We start from the raw sequence: 19,959 nt of genomic DNA on the forward strand, positions 1-19,959 counted from the left end.
ACCTTATGGAGCAAATTTGGTCACGATTTTCTCGACTCCTAGTACATAGAAAATTTTCAAATTTTACCTGAACTCTAAAAATGGATGTTTATAAAGAACGACTTTTTGATATTTTAATTTAGTGCTTCAACATCTTCAAAATTAATTAATTAATTTTGCTATTGAAATATAGTGTTCAAATGGCCAAACATGTGGGACCACATACATTTTTCACAGATCCTGTTGTGTTTCATACGTGGGTTGTTCTTTTTTTTTTATTCACATGATTTCTCGCGCTAAATTTTAATTTTATGTTATATTGTTAGCTTAATGTACACGTGCTTCTAGTTTCATTGTTTTGACTTCGGTTGTGCGCCTGTGACAGGCTGAGACGTTCAGTTCCGCCCACGGCAATAATGGAGGCAACGCGCTGGACGAACAATACGCTGCTGCGTTCTTGGACGTCTGGAAGAGGGGCAAGGGGACCACGATCCTCACCCCTGGAAAATTAATGTCCATTTAGAAATTATATATTTCACACATAATTTCACGTCAATCACAGTAATTTATGTTAATTATTACAAGTATGTTGAGGGAACATGATAATTTCAGGCTGAAACAGTGTTTTTTGAGGGGTCATCACTATTGGGGGGAAAATGTGCCTCCTTTGCACCCCCCCTGGAAAAATTGCCTTTGCCTAGAAAGAATCCCGCGGAACGTCCATGGCTGCGTTATAATTTTGCTTTCGTCTGAACAAATCGTCAACTGAGGCCTATGGAGAGATTTTTCTTCCGTATAGCACAGCTAGTAGAAGGCGATTCTGAAGGACCTATCAAAAACGGCTACCAGCATGTCTTTGAAGACTGGGAAAAACACTGGGACAAGTGCATCCCCGCATCTTTGAAAAGGACCATCAAAATTGTGGGGATGATTGTTGTAAAATAAATGAATGGTAATTCTTTATTGAACAGTCTTCCTACATAAACTCCGTTTATGAAAAATGATTCCAGCAACAAAATGTTCCACCATTTGTTTCTACAAAGACAGAATCTGTGGAAATGGCCCTTTGTCGTGTGGAACAGCCATGTTCCAATTAAAGTGAAAGAGGCTTCACCAAATACTTTATTTCTACACGAACATATCTTCTGCACACTCGGAAGAGTCCAACCTGCAAACTAGTTCGTCTTTACAAGGGCAGTAGAGGACGTACACGTTGGTTAGGTTGAATCCAGGGGTGTTGGGGTACGCCACTGTCATGTTTTGAGGCTGGTTCATTGGTCTGCACTTTCCACCTGCAGGAACATACGACCTACATACTGCCTCGCTGTACCTGGACATTCCTGAAAAGAAAAATGAAGCAGTTAATCTTTCTGCAGACGCAAGATACATGCTTCTTTTGTTTATTTTATATACGAGGGCCATTTCTTTTTCAACCTCCGATGGACCATAAACATAAGACAAGTGTAAGTAAAAAAATGAATTTATTACCAAAAGTTATGTACATACCTGGTTACGTTTCGACATAATCGTCGTTGTGATACAGGCATTTGTCATATCGTGGGATAAGCTTTCCGATCCCCTCTGCGAAGAACGTTGCCGCCAGTGATGGGAGATGGGCCTGAACGTTGTTTTGAAGCTCCTCATTGTTGTGGAAGCTTTGGCGTCCTAGCCAGTTATTCAATGCAGGGACGATATGAAAATCACTCGGCGCTAAGTCGGGGCTATACGCAGGGTGATGAAACACTTCCCATTTAAACTGCTCCAGATGGTGTTGTATAACGCGTGGCGCAACAGCCTATTGAGCGCTCGGACATACCTACCGACTGCCGCCCTCACTCCCACGTGATCCTAGTCACTCACTCACTCCAAGTTGGACATTATCCAACAAGTTACGGGGTGACGTGTGGTCAGCACGACGAACCCCAGTCGTTATTATAGGTTTTCATGACCGGTCATTTCGTAGCTCCCCATTTCCTCACTATGGTGCATTATCCCAATTAAAATTGTAGCCATACAAAACTTCTATGTGTATTGCATTTGCCATGGTGATATACTTAGGTGAAAAATTTGGTCATGTTGGTCACATATGCTATCCGGTTTCCCCCTCTTCCCTGTATCATGCATATGTGTGTTTTATTCGTGTCTCGCCGTCCGTATTTGTTTTAAGTGTGTGTTCCCATGTTTAAGGACGCCCTGTAGTACATAGTATGCACGTTAAACTGGCTTCTTTAATGCATACGAACCTTGAAGTGAGCGCAGTGGAACATTCACGCCATAAAGGTCTACTTATTTGCTATGAGGCAGCTAAGCTATACGAATGTATAATATAGGGTGGGGCAGTCAAACGGGAAGATTTATAGAATTCACAAAAAAAAATAGAGAGGGCAAATGTTATTTATTTTTTGAACATGAATGTACTGTACATGAGTGAAAATTACTAGTGTACCTGAAAAATGTTCATTTTTTTAAATATGGTGTCAGTAAGATGTCCCTAGTTTTGCACACATTGTCGGAGTCTCAGAGTAAATCCGCCCATGACGCTTCGTAGCATCTCCAACGGAATGTTGTGGATCTCTTGCCGAATTCGCTCCTTCAAATCATCCCTGGTTCTTGGGAGGCTTGTCCTTGAATACTTTGGATTTGAGGTAACCCCAAAGGAAAAAGTCAGGAGCCCGTAAATCGGGTGAACGGGTAGGCCACGGAATATCGCAGAATGTGCTGATGAGACGACCATGAAAATGCGAGTCTAAGCACATCCATAGACACTCTGGCAGTATAGCAAGTTGCACCATCTTGCTGGAAGAGTGCTTCTTCATCTGGGTCATAGTCATCGAGGACAGGCAGCATAACGTCATGGGCGGATTTACTCTGAGACTCCGACAATGTGTGCAAAAAAAGGACGCCATCTTACTGACACCATATTAAAAAAATGAACATTTTCACACTAGTAATTTCAACTCATGTACAGTACATTAATGTTCAAAAATTAACTAATATTTGCTTTCTCTATTTCTAAAACTTCCCGTTTGACTGCCTCAGCCTACATATATAACACTGGTTCAGTTGATGCGAGTTTATTTACATAATGTGCAAGCACCTCAAGACTACATAAATCTAGTTTGTTATAAAACTCGCTGAAAGAAAAGCATTTCTCTTATCACTTAGCCAGTTTGATGGATATTCATTCAACGAACTAATAAATAACTGAATTAGTATGTTTCCTCTTTAAAGATAATCAAAATGACAATGATTCACTGTTAAATCACTCCTCCACGTGTAGTATGGAAGAGAAAGTTCATGAAATAGATATAATTATGTGAGCGAGTGCAAGTTTGGAACTTAAAAACAGATTGGAATGTACTTAGCCTTCTCCTCCATATTGTGGTTGATCGGACACTTTAACAAAGTGTTGTGTCAGAATCCAAACTGCGCTATCTGAAGGGTGCGAGGTCGCACCTAGGCTTCGTTATTACGTCATTGACCTTTAGTGGCAATAATATACGTGATTTCCATCAAACTGCCACAAATGAAAGTGATATAAACAAATTGACGGTTCCGCGCGCACTGCGGTCCATAATAGAAGTACATACAGTAGACTCGCGATTAACCGAGGCTCCGGGTTAACCGAGGGAGTGGTTGGAAAACATCGCGCTTCATAACGCACCCCCTGTTTGTTTAAGGAGTCAAGTCACCGTCCGCGCTGCACGTGTTAATTACATTGTCGGTGTATCCGATTGTTTCGGTGGTGTTTAAGTCTGTGTAGGCCTATTCTAAGCGAAAAAGTAATCTTCTCATTTATGTTGTATTAGTAATAAATAATTACTATACAGTTTTAAGTGTTGTTTCGTCATTTACGACCTATTAGCACATTATCTCCGTATTATCCGAGTTTTTCCGTATCCGAGGTAATCTCGGTCCCAATTAGCTCGGATAATCGCGAGTCTACTGTAGCTGGAAGCATAGGCGTAGCTACGGGGTGTGCCGGGTGTGCCTAGGCACACCCTAATGGGCTGGTTTATCAAAGAGAATTAAAGACAGATATTTCAAATTAGAGAGAAAATAAGCGGCAGTTTATAAGAAGTTGAAAATGTCATTACTTGGTACAAACGTGTGCATTATCGCTGATGAAACGAGTGTCTATAGATTTTCGATTTTTTTATGTCATTGGAGAAAGAAGATATTTACTGTATTCTACTCTGTACTGCAGCGTCTTTCTTCTATACCTGTCACAAGCTGCACGTGTGAGAGAGCTTCCTCCAAGCTTACCCAAGTTAAAACTAAATTAAGATCAACTCAGAAGCAGGATAGATTGGAAGCCCTGCTCTTGCTATTTGTGGAACAGGAAAAAGCTTAGTCTATTGATGTAAATGAACTTATTGATGAGTTTAAGAACATTGTACCTTTTGACAGACGTCTCTTGTTATAGATGACGTGTATTCTGATGTATTTGTTTGTAACATTTATGAACATTTTGTGTGGGTGTAATTTCTATGCAATTTGATTTTTTCTACTACATACATTCAGAAATTTTCAACACTGTCATTTAGTGAATTTATATTCCTTTACAAACATCAGTGCAGTTAAAGAGCCAAGTGATTGTGTTGCAAAGTATGCTATTAAAGAGCTACAAGACCTCATTTTTTCCTTTGTGCACACCCAAATATAAAGTTCTAGCTACGCCTATGGCTGGAAGTGGCTTGAGCAAAGTCAAAGCACTGGGTGCTGCAGGAAAAAGTATATGCTGCTGACCCGGGCTACTTTTTCGTGCGCCACCCTGTATAAAAGTACAAGATGTGGACCCAAAAGAGCGAAGTTTGCAACACTACACTGATTGTTCGTTTCGATTACTTACCGATGACACAGCATTCACCTTCCGCACAATCATCAATTGACTTGCATTTGACTTCAGGTGGCAGCTCCATGGACTGGTCCTGAACTGTAAAACCCACAACGAGCAAAGCAACCACAATCGCTGCTATTTGAGGCGCCATTTCTCCTGCGAAGAAAAACCTTTAAGAACTGATAATGGCAGGAACTCAAGGCGCCAACAGGTACTACTTGTAGCGTCGAAATATCACCTAGAGATTTTATTGTGTGTTCCTTGAAACATCTACCCACATAAGCTGCTGTTCCCGCCTGCGTGGGTTTAACTTTCTCAACAAGAGTTCACTTCCATACGGGCTATAAATGCTTTCCTTCAATACTTGTCCTTTCGTTCAGTAATTTTGTGAGATTTAAGACGCCCGTATTGCTATTAAATTATGTAACAATCTCTATTTACATACGGGGCCTTCCTGATGGCGTAGTGTAACGTCGTCTTTGCGGATCCCAGATTCGATGCACAGTGGAAGCACGGAGTCCACCTTAAACTGTGCGTCCAGTTCCGATTAGCCTATCTGTGCCTCCTCAGACGAAAATGTTCCCTTCGTTTGTGCCCGAGTGCTCTCGTGTTCAGTGGCGTAGCAACATATCGCGAGGCCCTGGACGAGATTAGAATGCGAGGCCTTAAATTTGAAACCTCAAGGTGAATCGAACAAAATCTTTAGAGATATGTCAGCAAAATATCATATTTAAATTATAATAAATTACTGACGAAAATGATGTTTAATAATTTTATTCACCGTAAAAATGTATTTCTCTGTTTTCCGGGAGCTGTAGAAAGTAAGGAAAAACTGTTAATATTATCCACGCCCTCCTTGGGTTGAAAACAACGCAAGCATTTAAATTCCTCATACTTGCTTCGTGGCAGTTGGAGGTGCCTTGTTTTTAACATTAAAATCTGGAATGCAAGGTGAAGAGAACGAAAAGACAGGACAAATTGCTTCTTATTCAATAAAATAATAAATGGGTAAAAATGACCAAGCAAGTCATCGTGAATCTTTGTGTAAATGTTTAACATGAGAAATACGACAATTTTTACTTCTTTGGGCGATTACGGCCCGTTTCGCCTTATTGCGTTCTCACCTCCCCCAATACAAATTTCGCGTGATTTATGTAACACTAACTTTATAAGGCGAAACGGGAAATCCCATTTCGCCTTATCCTGTTTCGCCTTACACACAAAAAAATTCCCACCAGGAAATATTATCGACATGAAAGGTCATTATTATTAATGTATTATTAACCTAACGTAACCTAACCGATAGAACAATCAACATCAAAAGTTCCGCGCTCCCATTATGAATTACCCTTCAAGTCGATAACATTCCCAGGTGGGAAATTTCTTGTGTATAAGGCGAAGCAGGATAAGGCGAAATGGGATGTCCCGTTTTGCCTTAGAAAGTTAGTGTCACATAAATCACCCGAAATTCTATTTGGGGAGGTGAAAACGCAATAAGGCGAAACGGGAGGACACGCTTCAGGCCCCCTTGGGCTTAGGGCCCGCCCACCTGTATGTTACGCCCCTGATTTGAGGTTTTCATGGAACGCGAGGCCCCTTCAAGTGCGAGGTCCCAGGCGGTCGTCACTGCTGGTGTTGCGATATTTCCCTCCTCTACTTCGCTGTCAAAATCTCCAAAAATGTTAAATATTACGCCTCTACTTTCTCTGTGTACTGTGTCTTGTGAACACTTTGCACTGCATAAATGTGACAGCGCCGGATCATTTTGGCATCGCTGATCGCAGAACACAATAGAAAATAACAATTGAGAGCAGTTGCACATTTTGTTTGCAGCTGCTGGCAACATTGTGTTCGATTCTTTCCTATGGGTCTCCCTTATCGCACAACGCGATTCCAACCTTAGTTCTCTTAACATAAATAACACATTTACAGTGCATTTACACTGAGAAAACCAAACCTAACAGATAAGACCTGACATAACAACGTAGGCATTCCGCGTCTGACGTCAGAACACGAATTTGGAATCGTGTTGTGTGATAATAGACACTCCTTTCGTATATTCTATCAAGGTTCAGCAAAATGGATTTTCATAAACTTCCTGAGACCTGTCAAACATGCGGAAAAAGAGATTTCCGAATCCCCTTTACCCTCACCTTCTGCCTTTTGCTAAATTCGAACTCTGAATAAAACTAGTTAACGAATTTAGTACTACTGTGTAATTTATACAGCTCAATTTAGATGCTCTATTTTAACATTTTTTAAAAATTAATTCGAAAAATTTTCACTCACAATGTAAAACTAATCACATCACAGGAAGTGATAGAAAATTCTATGAAAATACAATCTAACACTGCACCTGGGACAAGAATGCTGTTTAAAGAATCATGCATAGAAACTAAATCCTACACCGCGATTCACTAAGTTAAACATACCAGTAGTCGTTGAAACTGTCAGACTGAAAGAAACTAATAGTTTGTCTGTCAAACTCGAAGGTTTTGTCTGCGTCCTAAGTTCGTAATATCCTGTACTCGATATCAGAAATGTAGGACATTAAGATATCTGCTGACGTTTTCCTGATGTATCTAGTAGGTCCTTTCCTATGACCTTCCAGATACAGACAGCAAGCGCCCCCTCTATCGTTAAGTGCAGTCATCCATAATGGTATTTTGATGTTCACTGTATTCTGATATAACAGTGTTGCCATTAGGGGAGAAATGTTAGTCACCATAGGAAAATTCTGAACTAGGGGGAAAGAATGTTAATATTTCAATGAAGTCTTTATCTACTATGATAATGTTATTGTTGTTGTTGTTATTGTTATTGTCATACTTTAGTTCTACTATTAAATTATCATAATTAAAGTATCGTAAATTTAAACAATGGTGACTTTGTTCAGTTTAAAAGCATTAAAAAAAATGTTCGACTAGTTAGCTGAGAAAGTTATTATGAATATAAATACAGTGAGGCCCGTTTGTATTAAAAAGGGTCTTTCTCCATAAGTTCCTATGCTTTGCTGTGTTGTTTAACTTAATTGTAAAGAAAAATAGACAATAGATTGATTGATTAATTGATTTGGCGTTTTAAGTCCACTTTATACACAGTAAGGCTAATCGGGACTGGACCTACAGTTTAAAGTTGAATTCAAACCACTATGTGCCTCCACCGGGTATCGAACCCGGGACCCTTGATTACAAGGCATAGACAATAGATATCTTATGTAAGCACATATAATTAATTTATAGTTAACATATCAATAGATATATTCACGTAGCGAAACACAGTAAATATGTTAGCTGGTATAACTGCGGAAAGGGAATATGTGTATCAGACAAAAGTTCAAGTAAAATACACTCTCCTAACTTTGTAGTGCTGCAATTTCCTTCTTTATACAGCATTGTTGTCCAAGGTGCAATTTTACATCCATTATTCAACTGTTTTTTAAAGTATAATTTTATGTTCCTTCATGTAAGTAGTCTTTAATTCTTCGCAGTGAAGGTATACTTTTTTAATTTTACCAAACCTTAAAATGAGTCACCAAAATTGAGCCGTATAAATTACACCGTGCAATTAAATTCGTTGATTGTACTACAAATGGAAGACGTACAGTGGGATCCATAAGTATTGCTCAGCAAATTGTCCATGACTCTATTTTCGTTGGTTTTTATCTTCATCCTAGAGGGTACGAAATCCCCCCCACCAACAATCTTGGCCTCAAAAATCCCCCCAACAAAAATTTCCTGGGGGAGAGTTTTTGTTATAACAAACAAAAGATAAGCAATTATTTATAATTTCAAATATACTTTACTAAGAATAATATCGAAAACACACACAAATTAGTGTAGTTGTGAGTGTTGAATGCTTTCTCTCTCTCAAGAGGTCATTAACAAATCTACATCATTACGCACAGTAAAAGTAAAACAAGAATGCAAGAAAATAATAACTATGAAATCTAATTGATTTATCATAAAGCACAAAATGAACAAAAACTCACACATAATAAAACCACTTGAACTATTTCATAATTTATTAACATCTTTAACCAGTTAGTAAAGGAATGTATTAGCTGCTTTGCAATATCCGATATGTATAAAACTAACAAATTAATTTCCTTCATGTATAATTAATAATAATAGTAATAATAATAATATATTTTTAATTGAGTAATTTATTTTTACTTTTAATAACATTACAAATATCTATCGTATAATTTACACATATGTTTGTGGGGGGTTGTAGATGAAGATCTTTCTCCCCCCCAACACCAGTTTTCAATGATTTCGCACCCTGCTCCTACGTATTCTTAAGGAGTGTATTTTTACGTCTACTGGTTCAGAGGTTGTAAGCAGATTGTTTGGTGTTTTGTGTCAGTTCTTGAAGCTCTCATTGCGTAAAACAAAGGGAGTAAATGTGGTGATGGACAATTTGCCCGGTAATACTTATGGATCCCACTGTACTTCATGTAAAACATTAAAAAATACAGCAGTATTGCGCAAAGTGGCCCATTCATGGTCATTACACATCTACGTATAATATCAATTGATCATAGCTGATAATTGTATGTATATTGAGCTATCATGTCTGTTGTTATAACTAAGCAATGGATGGTCTAATCGGGGGGAAACATTTAGTATTCATTATAACCTCCATAAGATAAAGATGGCTTCGTTTATGGACGACTATATATTATTGACGTTTGGTATGAACTATATGCATAACATGTGTGTATAACAGTTGGGCTGAAAAGTTCGTAGGCTGACTCATAGATGGCGTTACTAGAATTAAATCCATGTGATTTTTACTTAGTACTAACCTTCAAAAGATACGTGTATAAATTTCACAGCTGCCGGATAATTAGTTCGTGAGATATAGCATTGTGAGTGAAGCAGCTTTTGTTATTGTGAAAAAATGGATAAAAAAGAATTTCGTGTGTTAATAAAGCATTGCTTTTTGGCAAAAAAAAATACTGTTGAAGCTAAGGCTTGGCTTGATAAACATTATTCGGACTCTGCACCAGGAAAATCAACCGTTGAGAAGTGGTTTGCTAAATTTAAACGAGGCGAAATGAGCATCGAAGGCGATGCACCCAGTGGACGCCCCAAAGAGGCTGTTACCGACGAAAACATCAAAAAAGTCCACAAAATAATTTTAAATTATCGTAAAGTGAAGTTGATCGAGATAGCTGAGACTTTAAAAATATCAAAGGAACGTGTTGGACATATTGTGCATGAATATTTGAACATGCGAAAGCTGTGTGCAAAATGGGTGCCACGCGTGCTGTTTCATCAAGACAGTGCACCGTGTCACAAATCAATGAAAACGATGGCAAAATTATATGAATTAGACTAAGAATTGCTTCCCCATCCACCATATTCTCCAGATCTGGCCCCCAGTGACTTTTTCCTGTTTGCAGACCTTAAAAGAATGCTCGCTGGAAAGAAATTTAGCACTGATGAAGAGGTAATCGCCGAAACTGAGGCCTATTTTGAGGCTAAAGAGAAATCGTACTATAAAAATGGCATCGAAAAATTGTATGACCGCTATAATCGTTGTATCGCCCTCGAAGGCAACTATATTGAATAATAAAATCGAATTTTGTCAAAAAAATATTTTTTACTATGTTAGCCTACGAACTTTTCAGCCCAACTGTTATATATACACACAAATATGCATAATATTTGAACTTATGTCGACGAATATTTGAGCTTAGAACATAAAAGTCTGAGAGTATTATTAGCAGCAACTTTATTTTCACATGCTCGAGTCTGTTACACATGTCGCTGTTTTAGTTCCACACACTAGGTCTCCAGAACAAGGGCAGTAGAGGACGTACACGTTGGTCAGCTCCACTCCATCGGGGTTGTTCGGGTAATACACGGTCATATTCCGCGGCTCGCTTTGTGGTCTACAACTGTTGGTGGCGGGAACATGCGGTTTGCACCTTGGAATGCTGTAGCGCTCCATTCCTGAAAAAGCAGAAAAAAGCCTCTTAGATTCATACAAGAAAAAAAATGGAATCACATCTATGCCATTTCCAGTAATGTCGGTGGTGCTTTCCTAAATTGAAGGGTTTTTCTTCCGTCATTCTGAGGTACGTTGACTAATTTTGCTTTTCGCTGTAATGCATTGCCAGACCAATCTGTCGTTCAACGACTCTATCTCTCTCTGTCTTCATTTATCTCTGTCTTGCTTCTTTGTTTCTCTCTCCTTCTGTCTTATCTCTCTCGTTCTCTCTCTATTCCTTTTTCATCCTTTCTTTTTATCTTTATATATCCCTCTAATTTCTTTTTCTTTCTCACTCACTCCTTCCCTTTCCCTTAATTTATTTCTCTCTCTTTATCCCTATAATTCTCCTTTATTTCTCTCTTTTTCTTTATTTCTATGTGTCTCTGTCTTGCTTTTTTGTCCCCCTCTCTCTCTTTCTTTTTGCATTTAGTATCTCTCTTTCTTTCATTATGTCTGTCTTTCTGTCTTGCTTTTGTGTCTCTCTCTCTTTCTGTCTTGCTTTTTGTCTCTCCCTTTCTATCTCTTTCTCTATCATTTTACTTCTGTCTTGCTTTTTTGTCTCTCTTTCTTTCTTTCTTCATTTCTATGTCTTTCTGTCTTGCTTTCTTGTCCCTCTCTCTCTTTCTGTCTTGCTTTCTCTCTCTCTCTCTCTCTCTCTTTCTTTATTTATTTCTATGTCTTTTGTGTCTTGCTTTTTGTCTCTCTCTCTCTCTTTTCTTTATTTCTATGTCTTTCTTTCTTGCTTTTCCTCTCTCTCTCTCATTCTTTCTCTATTTCTGTCTTTCTGCTTTCATCTTTTGCCTCTCTCCCCCTCTCTCTCTCTTTCTTTCTTTATTTCTATGTCTTTGTGTCTTGCTTTCTTGTCTCTCTCTCTCTTTGTGTCTTGCTTTCTCTCTCTCTCTCTCTCTCTCTCTCTTTATTTATTTCTGTCTTTCTGTCTTGCATTTTGTCTCTCTCTCTCTCTTTTCTTTATTTCTATGTCTTTCTGTCTTGCTTTTTTCTCTCTCTCTCTCTCTCATTCTTTCTTTATTTCTGTCCTTCTGCTTTCTTTTTTGTCTCTCTCTTCCCCCCTCTCTCTCTTTCTTTCTTTATTTCTATGTCTTTCTGTCTTGCTTTTTTTTCTCTCTCTCATTCTTTCTTTATTTCTGTCTTTCTGTCTTGCTTTCTCTCTCTCTCTTTCTTTCTTTATTTCTATGTCTTTCTGTCTTGCTTTCTCTCTCTCTCTCTCTCTCTCTCTCTCTCTCTCTCTCTCATTCCTTCTTTATTTCTGTCTTTCTGCTTTCTTTTTTGCCTCTCTCTCCCCTCTCTCTCTTTCTTTCTTTCTTTCTATGTCTTTCTGTCTTGTTTTTTTTCTCTCTCTCTCTCATTCTTTCTTTATTTCTGTCTTTCTGTCTTGCTTTCTTGTCTCTCTCTCTCTTTCTGTCTTGCTTTCTCTCTCTCTCTTTCTTTCTTTATTTCTATGTCTTTCTGTCTTGCTTTTTGTCTCTCTCTCTCTCTCTCATTCTTTCTTTATTTCTGTCTTTCTGCTTTCTTTTTGTCTCTCTCCCCCCTCTCTCTCCCCCTCTCTCTCTCTTTCTTTCTTTATTTCTATGTCTTTCTGTCTTGCTTTTAGTCTCTCTCTCTCTCTCTCTCTCATTCTTTCTTTATTTCTGTCTTTCTGCTTTCTTCTTTTGTCTATCTCTCCCCCTCTCTTTCTTTCTTTATTTCTATGTCTTTCTGTTTTTTGTCTCTCTCTCTCTCTCCACTCAAATCTTCTACCTTATGTCTCTCTTTTTCTCTCTCTTTCTCTCGATTTAACCATTTTCTACCTTGATTTCTCCCTCGTTCTTTCTTTCGCTCTCTCTCTCTCTCTCAATTTTCTTTTTCAGCAATAATTCATGGCATGCAACGGGGTAAAATCAGTAGCAAGTGTTCTGCAATCTATATCTCCTTCTCCTTAATCACTCACTATATTTATAACGTGTTGCCACCAAATTGCAGAAGCGGACTAGGTACAGTGCGATCCATGAGTATTACCGTGCAAATTTTTCATGACTTCATTAATTTATCTCTTACATCCTATGCGTTTTTAATCGATGGATTTTTATTATGATGGTGCAGGTGATGAACAATTTGCACGGTAATACTCATGGATCCCACTGTACGTGTGCTTTAACTAGAATATCACCGCTTCTTTATCAAAAACGTTAGCTGAATGAACAAGACTTAATACGCAATATAGGCTGCATTGGAGTAAAATAAGTCCATAGTTGCTTTCTCTACTAGATATTGACTGTTGGCAAGCCCAGATACCCCATATTGCTAAACCGTTGCGGCTGTTAAGTTTGGCAATGCAGTGTAAAACAAGACAAATCGTCATTATGGTAACAGGCTTTCCTTGATTGGTTCAATGAACAACGCATCCTCCTTCTACACGCACTTAAAATTGAAAAATGCTCAATGACAGCTAGGAACTCTCATTGCTCGGATAATATACCCCCAAATACTTCAAGACTTGCCATCCTATGTCCTTATGCAACACATTCCACTTCAAGAGAAAATACATTGTATCAAATTAATAGCACGGCAATTGTTATCAACGGTTTATTTTTTGTTACATGTAAATCTTTGTTACACATGTTGCTGACCGTATTCCGCAAACAAGGTCGCTTTCACAGGGACAGTGGAAAAGGTACACTTTCATCAGTTGAACTGGGATCTCATTTGGATAATATAACGTAACATTATATGGCTCATTTCTTGGTCTGCAGTCTTCCCCTGCAGGAACCAGCGACCTACAGGCTGGTATGCTGTACCTGTTAAGTCCTAGAAGATGCAAGAAGTTATGCAACCTCAGTATAAAGAACAGTATCTGATTTTACTGTATTATTGGAGTTCACATGCATTACTCACGCCCGAATGTCAGGTGTTTTCTCCCCATAAACCAATACATAATCGAACTGAGAATATTAACTTGTAAAACCAGTGCACAATATTTTCCAACTGAAGAACACCATCTTGAATTAAGTTAGTAGACTTGCTGTAACCTCTTCCAATTTTTTATACCAGTCATTATTATTTACAACTTCTAAGTATACACAATAGATTTCATTATCATATAAGCAGGCCAGTCGCCTGATAATGTTCGCATGAGCACGTAAACACTCATGTATGTGTCTTAAATTACGTACATATAAACGCACACACACATACGTATATTTATTCGAAAAAATACTATGTTTGATGTACGAGTATACACACACTTTTTACTCTGACACGACTGCTTTCACGTCTCATAACGTTGGTAGCACTGACTCCCACGGTGTTCCACGGAGGGCGTTGAACACAATTACTGTGCGTGTTGCATAGAGTTGACAGCTATGGGGCTGTTGGCCACTATACCCCGAAGATGTTCACTTCGTTGTGCGAACACTGATGCAAGCGGTAATACTTTTTACATTCGGCACCAGAGTGCAGCATATACAAGACATGTCTAGGAGAACTCGAAAAGGTCTGTGCTACATAGTTGCAACCTTTAGCGAGAAATCGCTAAACCTGGAGGAATTTAAGGGAGAGATGGACAATTTCTCCTGGGTCCTTCTTGTATTACTTCAAATATAGCGTGATTTTGGGGGGAAATTGTCGAAAATAAATTGAACTGTTATTCTCACTTTTTCAATTGAAGAGAGGAGTAAATCTGCATTCAGTACAAAAACATTATTGTGAACACTCATATGCGAAAGGCACGGGACGCCACTGCATATAAGCTGTTCCAGTCCTGAAAAAATATTACATGCTTGCAAAATTTGTAAAGAAATCAGTCAAGTGCCAAGAAATTTGAAAAAGAAAGATGTGACTGTAAGGAGCTTTATACACAAAATTAATTAATCAGAATCTTGTTATTGACCTGTAAAGAATAATTTCGAAATAGTAAAGGTTAGGAGAATTCACAATAACAAAAAAGATACTTGATAATACGTTCTCATCACATATTTTTAATTCAAATTGTAAAGAAAAATGTGATAACTAGACAGTAATGTTCAGCTCGCCTTTGCTTTAAATTAAAACAATAAACTCTACATAGATATCGAAAAATACTAACAAAGGAGATTACAATTGTTCTAAATTCTCTAAAGCAATTGCCACATTGACGAGAAACACTAAAAATCGCGTAAACTGTAAAATTGCTTGACTGTTTACCAAGCATAATCACTTTAAACTGCTTTTTGAAATAATCGGCATTTCTTACGGGGTGATACCGATTGTAAAAAAGAAATGAATGTGCCTAACTATAAGACTTTGGCAAGTGCATTGTTTACTAACCAATGACGCAGCATTCTCCTTGATTGCAGTCTTCAGATGATCTGCACATGATGTAAGGTACAGGGCGGTCGATCTGCCTTGAAGCTACAAACGTGCATAAGGCGGTCACAACCACTGCAGCAGCTATAATTCTCATGATTGCTGAAAAAAATATTAAAAAAACAGTCCCTCATTATCACTTATTCCTTGCACATTTAAATGTCACGCTTAATGTTGGCCACAAAAAAACGTTAGCAGTTGTTCATTGTTAGAATTACAATGTTGCCAGTACCATGTGATTTAATTACACTTTTGTTTTAGTTATTCTGCCTTCGTTTCTATCCTATCATCCATTTCATCTCTTTATCATTCGTTCTCATTGTCGCGATTCTTCTAAACTAACAAGACATCAATTGATTGATTGATTTAATTGATTATACTTTGCTTTTCTGCCACCTTTGGCTAATCGCGCAGATGAGGATGAATGGTGATAAGATGAAAGGACAATCACACACATGTAGGCCTATTGATTGATTGATTGATTTGGTGTTTTAAGTCCACTTTATGCCCAGTAAGGCTAATCGGGACTGGACCCACAGTTTAAAGTGGGATCCACATGTTGGCCTGTAGACAACACAACAGAAGCTCTACAGACAATTATACTGGTTGCAGATCGAGGCGCCAGAGCCTCGTTGGCCTGCAACATTGCAGTTACTGGGATGTACAGTAGTATCCATGAGTATTAACATGCAAATTGTCCATCACCATGTTCTTGCACTTTATTTGACCCAATAAGAGCTTCAAAAATTAAAAGAAAACTCAATAAAATTTCTGCACCAGCATACAAACCCATCGCTTAAAAATACATAGGATGCAAGAGAAAAATTAATGAAAATAGTAATGGACAATTTGCACGGTAATGCTCATGGATCCCACTGTACTCCGTAGAAGCAAGCTTGACATTTGGGTGACTTCAATGAAGGCCAGCCCTTACTTCCCAACAAGACATCAAGTAACCAGACTGAAATTCAAAACATAGTAGAATAAGTGGTAAATCTAGAACTACAAGTAAGATATTAAATTTCGAAAATTCGCAAGTATCTAGGACATTTGTAAAGCTAGACACACAAACAAACACACCCCAGCCTCATCTGGATTCAAATTACCGGGAAAAAATTAAGTAATCTGCCGCATCTGTCCCATTGTCACCTATCGAACATCCATTACCATAAACATTTCTCCCAAACAGAACCTCAGCAAAAAATAACCTATTCGCTAAACAAAATAAACGCAAGCATCCTGAGTTCTTGAAGTCACCTTTCAACGAATGTTCTTGTCAGCCTCCTAAACTGTTGTTTTTCCGCTCTCTGATAATCCGACGGCGATTGTGTGTTGCGAGGGGAGGGGGGAGGGGCTGAGGGCGCTTTAGGCCTGCAATCAGTCTATCTTCTACTTTTATTTAAAACTGAAGAACAACACGACACCCAGGTGTCACGAATTCAAAGATGGACGGACACTTGATTGCAGGATTGACAAAATGTATGCTTTCTTTTCGAAAAAAGTTTTTTTGTTTTCAACAAGAACCGAAAAAAACATGTTTTAAACAAATAAAATGTTTAAAACATAATGCCAAGAAGACTTGTTTTCTAAGAATAATAAGGAATCTGTTAATAATCCAAGGAAGGACTCTATGTTCCTAGTTTCAAAGTAATCGCTTGACTAACTTCTTAAAATACTTATTTTTGTTAATCTTAAAAGTTAAATCTTTCATGTAGGCTGTTCAAGAAGCTTCAAGTAAATTCACAGTTGCCAGGCCCCTCTCTAGCCACGTGGTAGCTACTCTGCTTTTCGGAATACGACATTTTTTCGTGAATGCAACAAGATATTGACATTAACAACTCTGTGAAGTGTATTAAGTGAAGATCAAAACTGTTTCATCCATATAGTATTCAATTTTAATTATTTTTAAACACTTCTAAAAAAAACATACCCAGACGTTTTAAAGAGTCCCATGGGTACTCATCACGATATGTTTCTTTGTTAACTGATTATACATTTTCAGCCATTCAACAGATTTTTGTGCAGAATAAACAAAATTACATGGAATTATGACGAACTGTCATAATGTATTCTGGAAACTTGAGTTTCGTGTGTGTTTTGCTCGGGTATAGTAGCCCAACTCAAGTTCTAAGACGATGAACTCATCAAGTGCAGAGAATTCACGATAGGTGGAATGCCTATGCAATATGAAAACTTTGTTGCTTTAACAGTTACGCGAAGAATCGCTAGATGGCTCTGACCGTCGGGCGCATTTGAATTGTAAATTCCTTTGTTTAAGATCCGATTTTCTCGCGGTTTCCTTATGCACAAGGACATTTTGATGTGTCGGTCACTGCACGCATGGGCAATTCGCAGTTATGGCGCAAAATAATAAAATATACAGCGTTTTGATCGAGATGCCTTTGGTTAATTATCAGCAAAAAGTTTATCTTATTGAGCATTACTCTGGGTTCCTTAACGCATATACATATCTGTTAACGTGTGGTATTTAAATCATGAAAAATTGTTGTTTGGAAAAGACAAATGTGCTCTGCAAAAATGACTAACAGTGATCGATAGGGGTGTGCAGTGGTGGAGAAGGACTTCCGGTAGAAGAAAATGGAGTGAACAGAGTTATGTCACGACAGTGCAGGAAAGGAGAATGGTTTCAGTGCTTTCGGGAGGAATCTGACATCTGCACTTAGGATAAAACGGCAGATAATAGCATGAAGTGAAAAGCACAACGCAGAAAAAAGCGTTGAAAAGGAATCGAGCTCTCGGTTACAAGAGAGTTAAAGTGTGGACTCGTGCGTGCTGGATTCTTCGTTCCCGACACACCAGGTGAGGAAATTAAATTATCTTAAGTGACTTTGAGAGGAAGAAAATTCTCGAAAATCGTGTTTACTACGTTTAAGCAAAGTGTGTTTAAGAGATAGCTATCTTGCGTGTGTTGGATCTTACGGGAAACGGTACTAGTACACGCCACAGACCATGCGTTATTTACAAAATGGCCATCGACGCCATGTCTGAAAAGGGCTCTGTGCACATGTAAAACGATCTATTTTCGTGCAAGAAACGCATAGCACTTGCCAAAATAAACGAGAAGCATGGTCCAAGATTGGTTCTATGTCAAATTAGGAAGTAATTAGGACTTTTGTAATTCCTTATATAGCATTAAAGGTGCATGCTAAATGCATGGTAATTTTTCGATCACATATCGACAGTTATTTCACGTTTCCTAACTTAATGAGGACAGATTGTTGATGCTTTCATACTTAGGAAATATGTGTTAAATTCAATTCAATAAATAAGTTTACTGTTTCTTGTGTTCATATTTACGTACTACAGCATTTTCTTCCATTTGTATTTGGTTGTTAATGAAAATGTTTAAATGAAAAATTCTTCTCTTTCAGAAGGGGGGAATTTCGCATGTGTAAATTGGGTTAATGCTGTTGCTATGGAAAGTGGTTATTGTTAGATGTAAATGATTTAAAATCCTATTTGAAATCTGAAGGTATAAAATTTCAATCTCACCAGCGTTACCAGGCAAAGTTTATCAATACAAATAATTCGAACTAATGACATATTGAACGTTTCAGGATCGTTGAGACTCAGTTATTGAGTCGTTGGATATCTGATCTAAATTAGTAAATTGAGCGAATGTCCATTAGCTCGTCGCAAGATTATGAGGACTCAAGTGCAGAGGGGCTGCGTTATTGAATTTTTTGTTGGGTTTCAAGTAGGTTAATATTTAGTGGGTTAATTGCTTTTGTTAAAGCTAATATTAATAATGGCAACGGAGCAGGAACCGGTTACATTAGATTCCTTGTTCGCCTTTATTAAACAGAGTGAGGAAAGGAACAAGGAATGTACTGAGTCACTCAAATCAGAACTCAATGAAAGCAATCAGTTGCTCAAATCAGAACTTGCTGCTCATACAAGTAAGGTAGTGGGTAAACTGCAGTCTGATCTAGAGGGCACCAGTAAATGCATATTAGAGCTGCAGCAAGAGGTAATTAAAGCAAGTGAGGGTCTGCATGATCTCACGTTTTCAGTATCACAGTACAGGGCTGAGTTGGTAGAAAAAAGGCATGAGTCTTTGACGAAGGAGTTTGATTTGTCAGGGAGTAAAGTTGAACTGATGAATGGTGTTGTAACTTCTTCTGCGGTCACCAATTGCATGTGTACTTCACATTCGGTCGAACATGACCACTGCACAGGCACTCTGACTTCCTGGTCAGAAAGTTATGCACAGAGTACCAGCGAAATGAACCGAAACAGAACGTTAGAGCAAGAACACCACAAGGGTAATAAAGGAAAATATTTGATAAGCGAGGAGTGGTCTTTTGGGGTGTCGGGTAACAGAGACGAGTCTTTCCCTGTCGGCTTTTGCACAAAAGATGCATCTTTCCCAAAACCGAGCTTGCAAATTCCATTACTGGGTGTTGGTTGTAAACAAAGTGGTTCTCTAGGTTCATCTTCGTTGAGTAAGCGTGTCCACACGGTGCAAGTTGATACAGGGTGTCCGGAAAGTAAGGTGGATTCTCAGTGTCTACACTCAAATTCAGTATCATCTCAGAACAAATCTATCCTGTCTGTAGTGTCTGTTGGGGAAAATAGTATTGACTTACCTTTAGTGCCCATAATTCAAGATCATTCGGTACACAACGTAGTCATACCAGTAGTTGGTTATCCATTGCAGACTGTTGGGAGGAATTCGGTAATCGAACCCAGAAGTTGCATTAGGTGTGGCCCTATGCGAGTCCCCATGCCCAAAAGAATTGCCAGTATGGCATGTGTCGTTTCTTTCATGAAAT

At 38.4% G+C, this 19,959-nt stretch overlaps 2 protein-coding genes across 2 annotated transcripts in view; both read right to left on the reverse strand.

Moving 5' to 3' along the window:
- Nucleotides 1-970: 970 nt before the first annotated feature.
- LOC146004393 (astakine-like) lies at nucleotides 971-5,021 on the reverse strand. The gene is made up of 2 exons (XM_083143207.1): nucleotides 4,832-5,021; nucleotides 971-1,319 (listed from the first exon to the last, which is right to left on the reverse strand). The coding sequence occupies exons 1-2, from the start codon at nucleotides 4,968-4,970 to the stop codon at nucleotides 1,108-1,110; spliced, it is 351 nt and encodes a 116-aa protein (XP_082999333.1). The 5' UTR covers nucleotides 4,971-5,021; the 3' UTR covers nucleotides 971-1,107.
- A 5,222-nt stretch (nucleotides 5,022-10,243) lies between these two features.
- LOC146004091 (astakine-like) overlaps nucleotides 10,244-19,959 on the reverse strand; it is a 30,403-nt gene continuing 20,687 nt past the window's right edge. Inside the window, exons 2-3 of the mRNA XM_083142723.1 lie at nucleotides 15,125-15,265; nucleotides 10,244-10,782 (exon numbers count right to left, since the gene is read on the reverse strand). Coding sequence (XP_082998849.1) covers nucleotides 10,568-10,782; nucleotides 15,125-15,260 — 351 coding nt within the window. The 5' untranslated portion in view covers nucleotides 15,261-15,265 and the 3' untranslated portion in view covers nucleotides 10,244-10,567. The remainder of the gene's footprint in view (nucleotides 10,783-15,124; nucleotides 15,266-19,959) is intronic.

This window comes from Lepisma saccharinum, chromosome 21 (genome assembly GCF_977018435.1).
Source record: "Lepisma saccharinum chromosome 21, izLepSacc3.1, whole genome shotgun sequence".
In the NCBI taxonomy this organism is placed as follows: Eukaryota; Metazoa; Arthropoda; class Insecta; order Zygentoma; family Lepismatidae; genus Lepisma; species Lepisma saccharinum.

Excerpts from the sequence above, each read along its gene's own strand:
- LOC146004393 (XM_083143207.1), bottom strand. The coding sequence starts at position 4,970 with ATGGCGCCTCAAATAGCAGCGATTGTGGTTGCTTTGCTCGTTGTGGGT. Across the intron at positions 1,320-4,831 it reads AGGTGAATGCTGTGTCATCG|GAATGTCCAGGTACAGCGAG; the intron begins GTAAGTAATCGA and ends TTTTCTTTTCAG.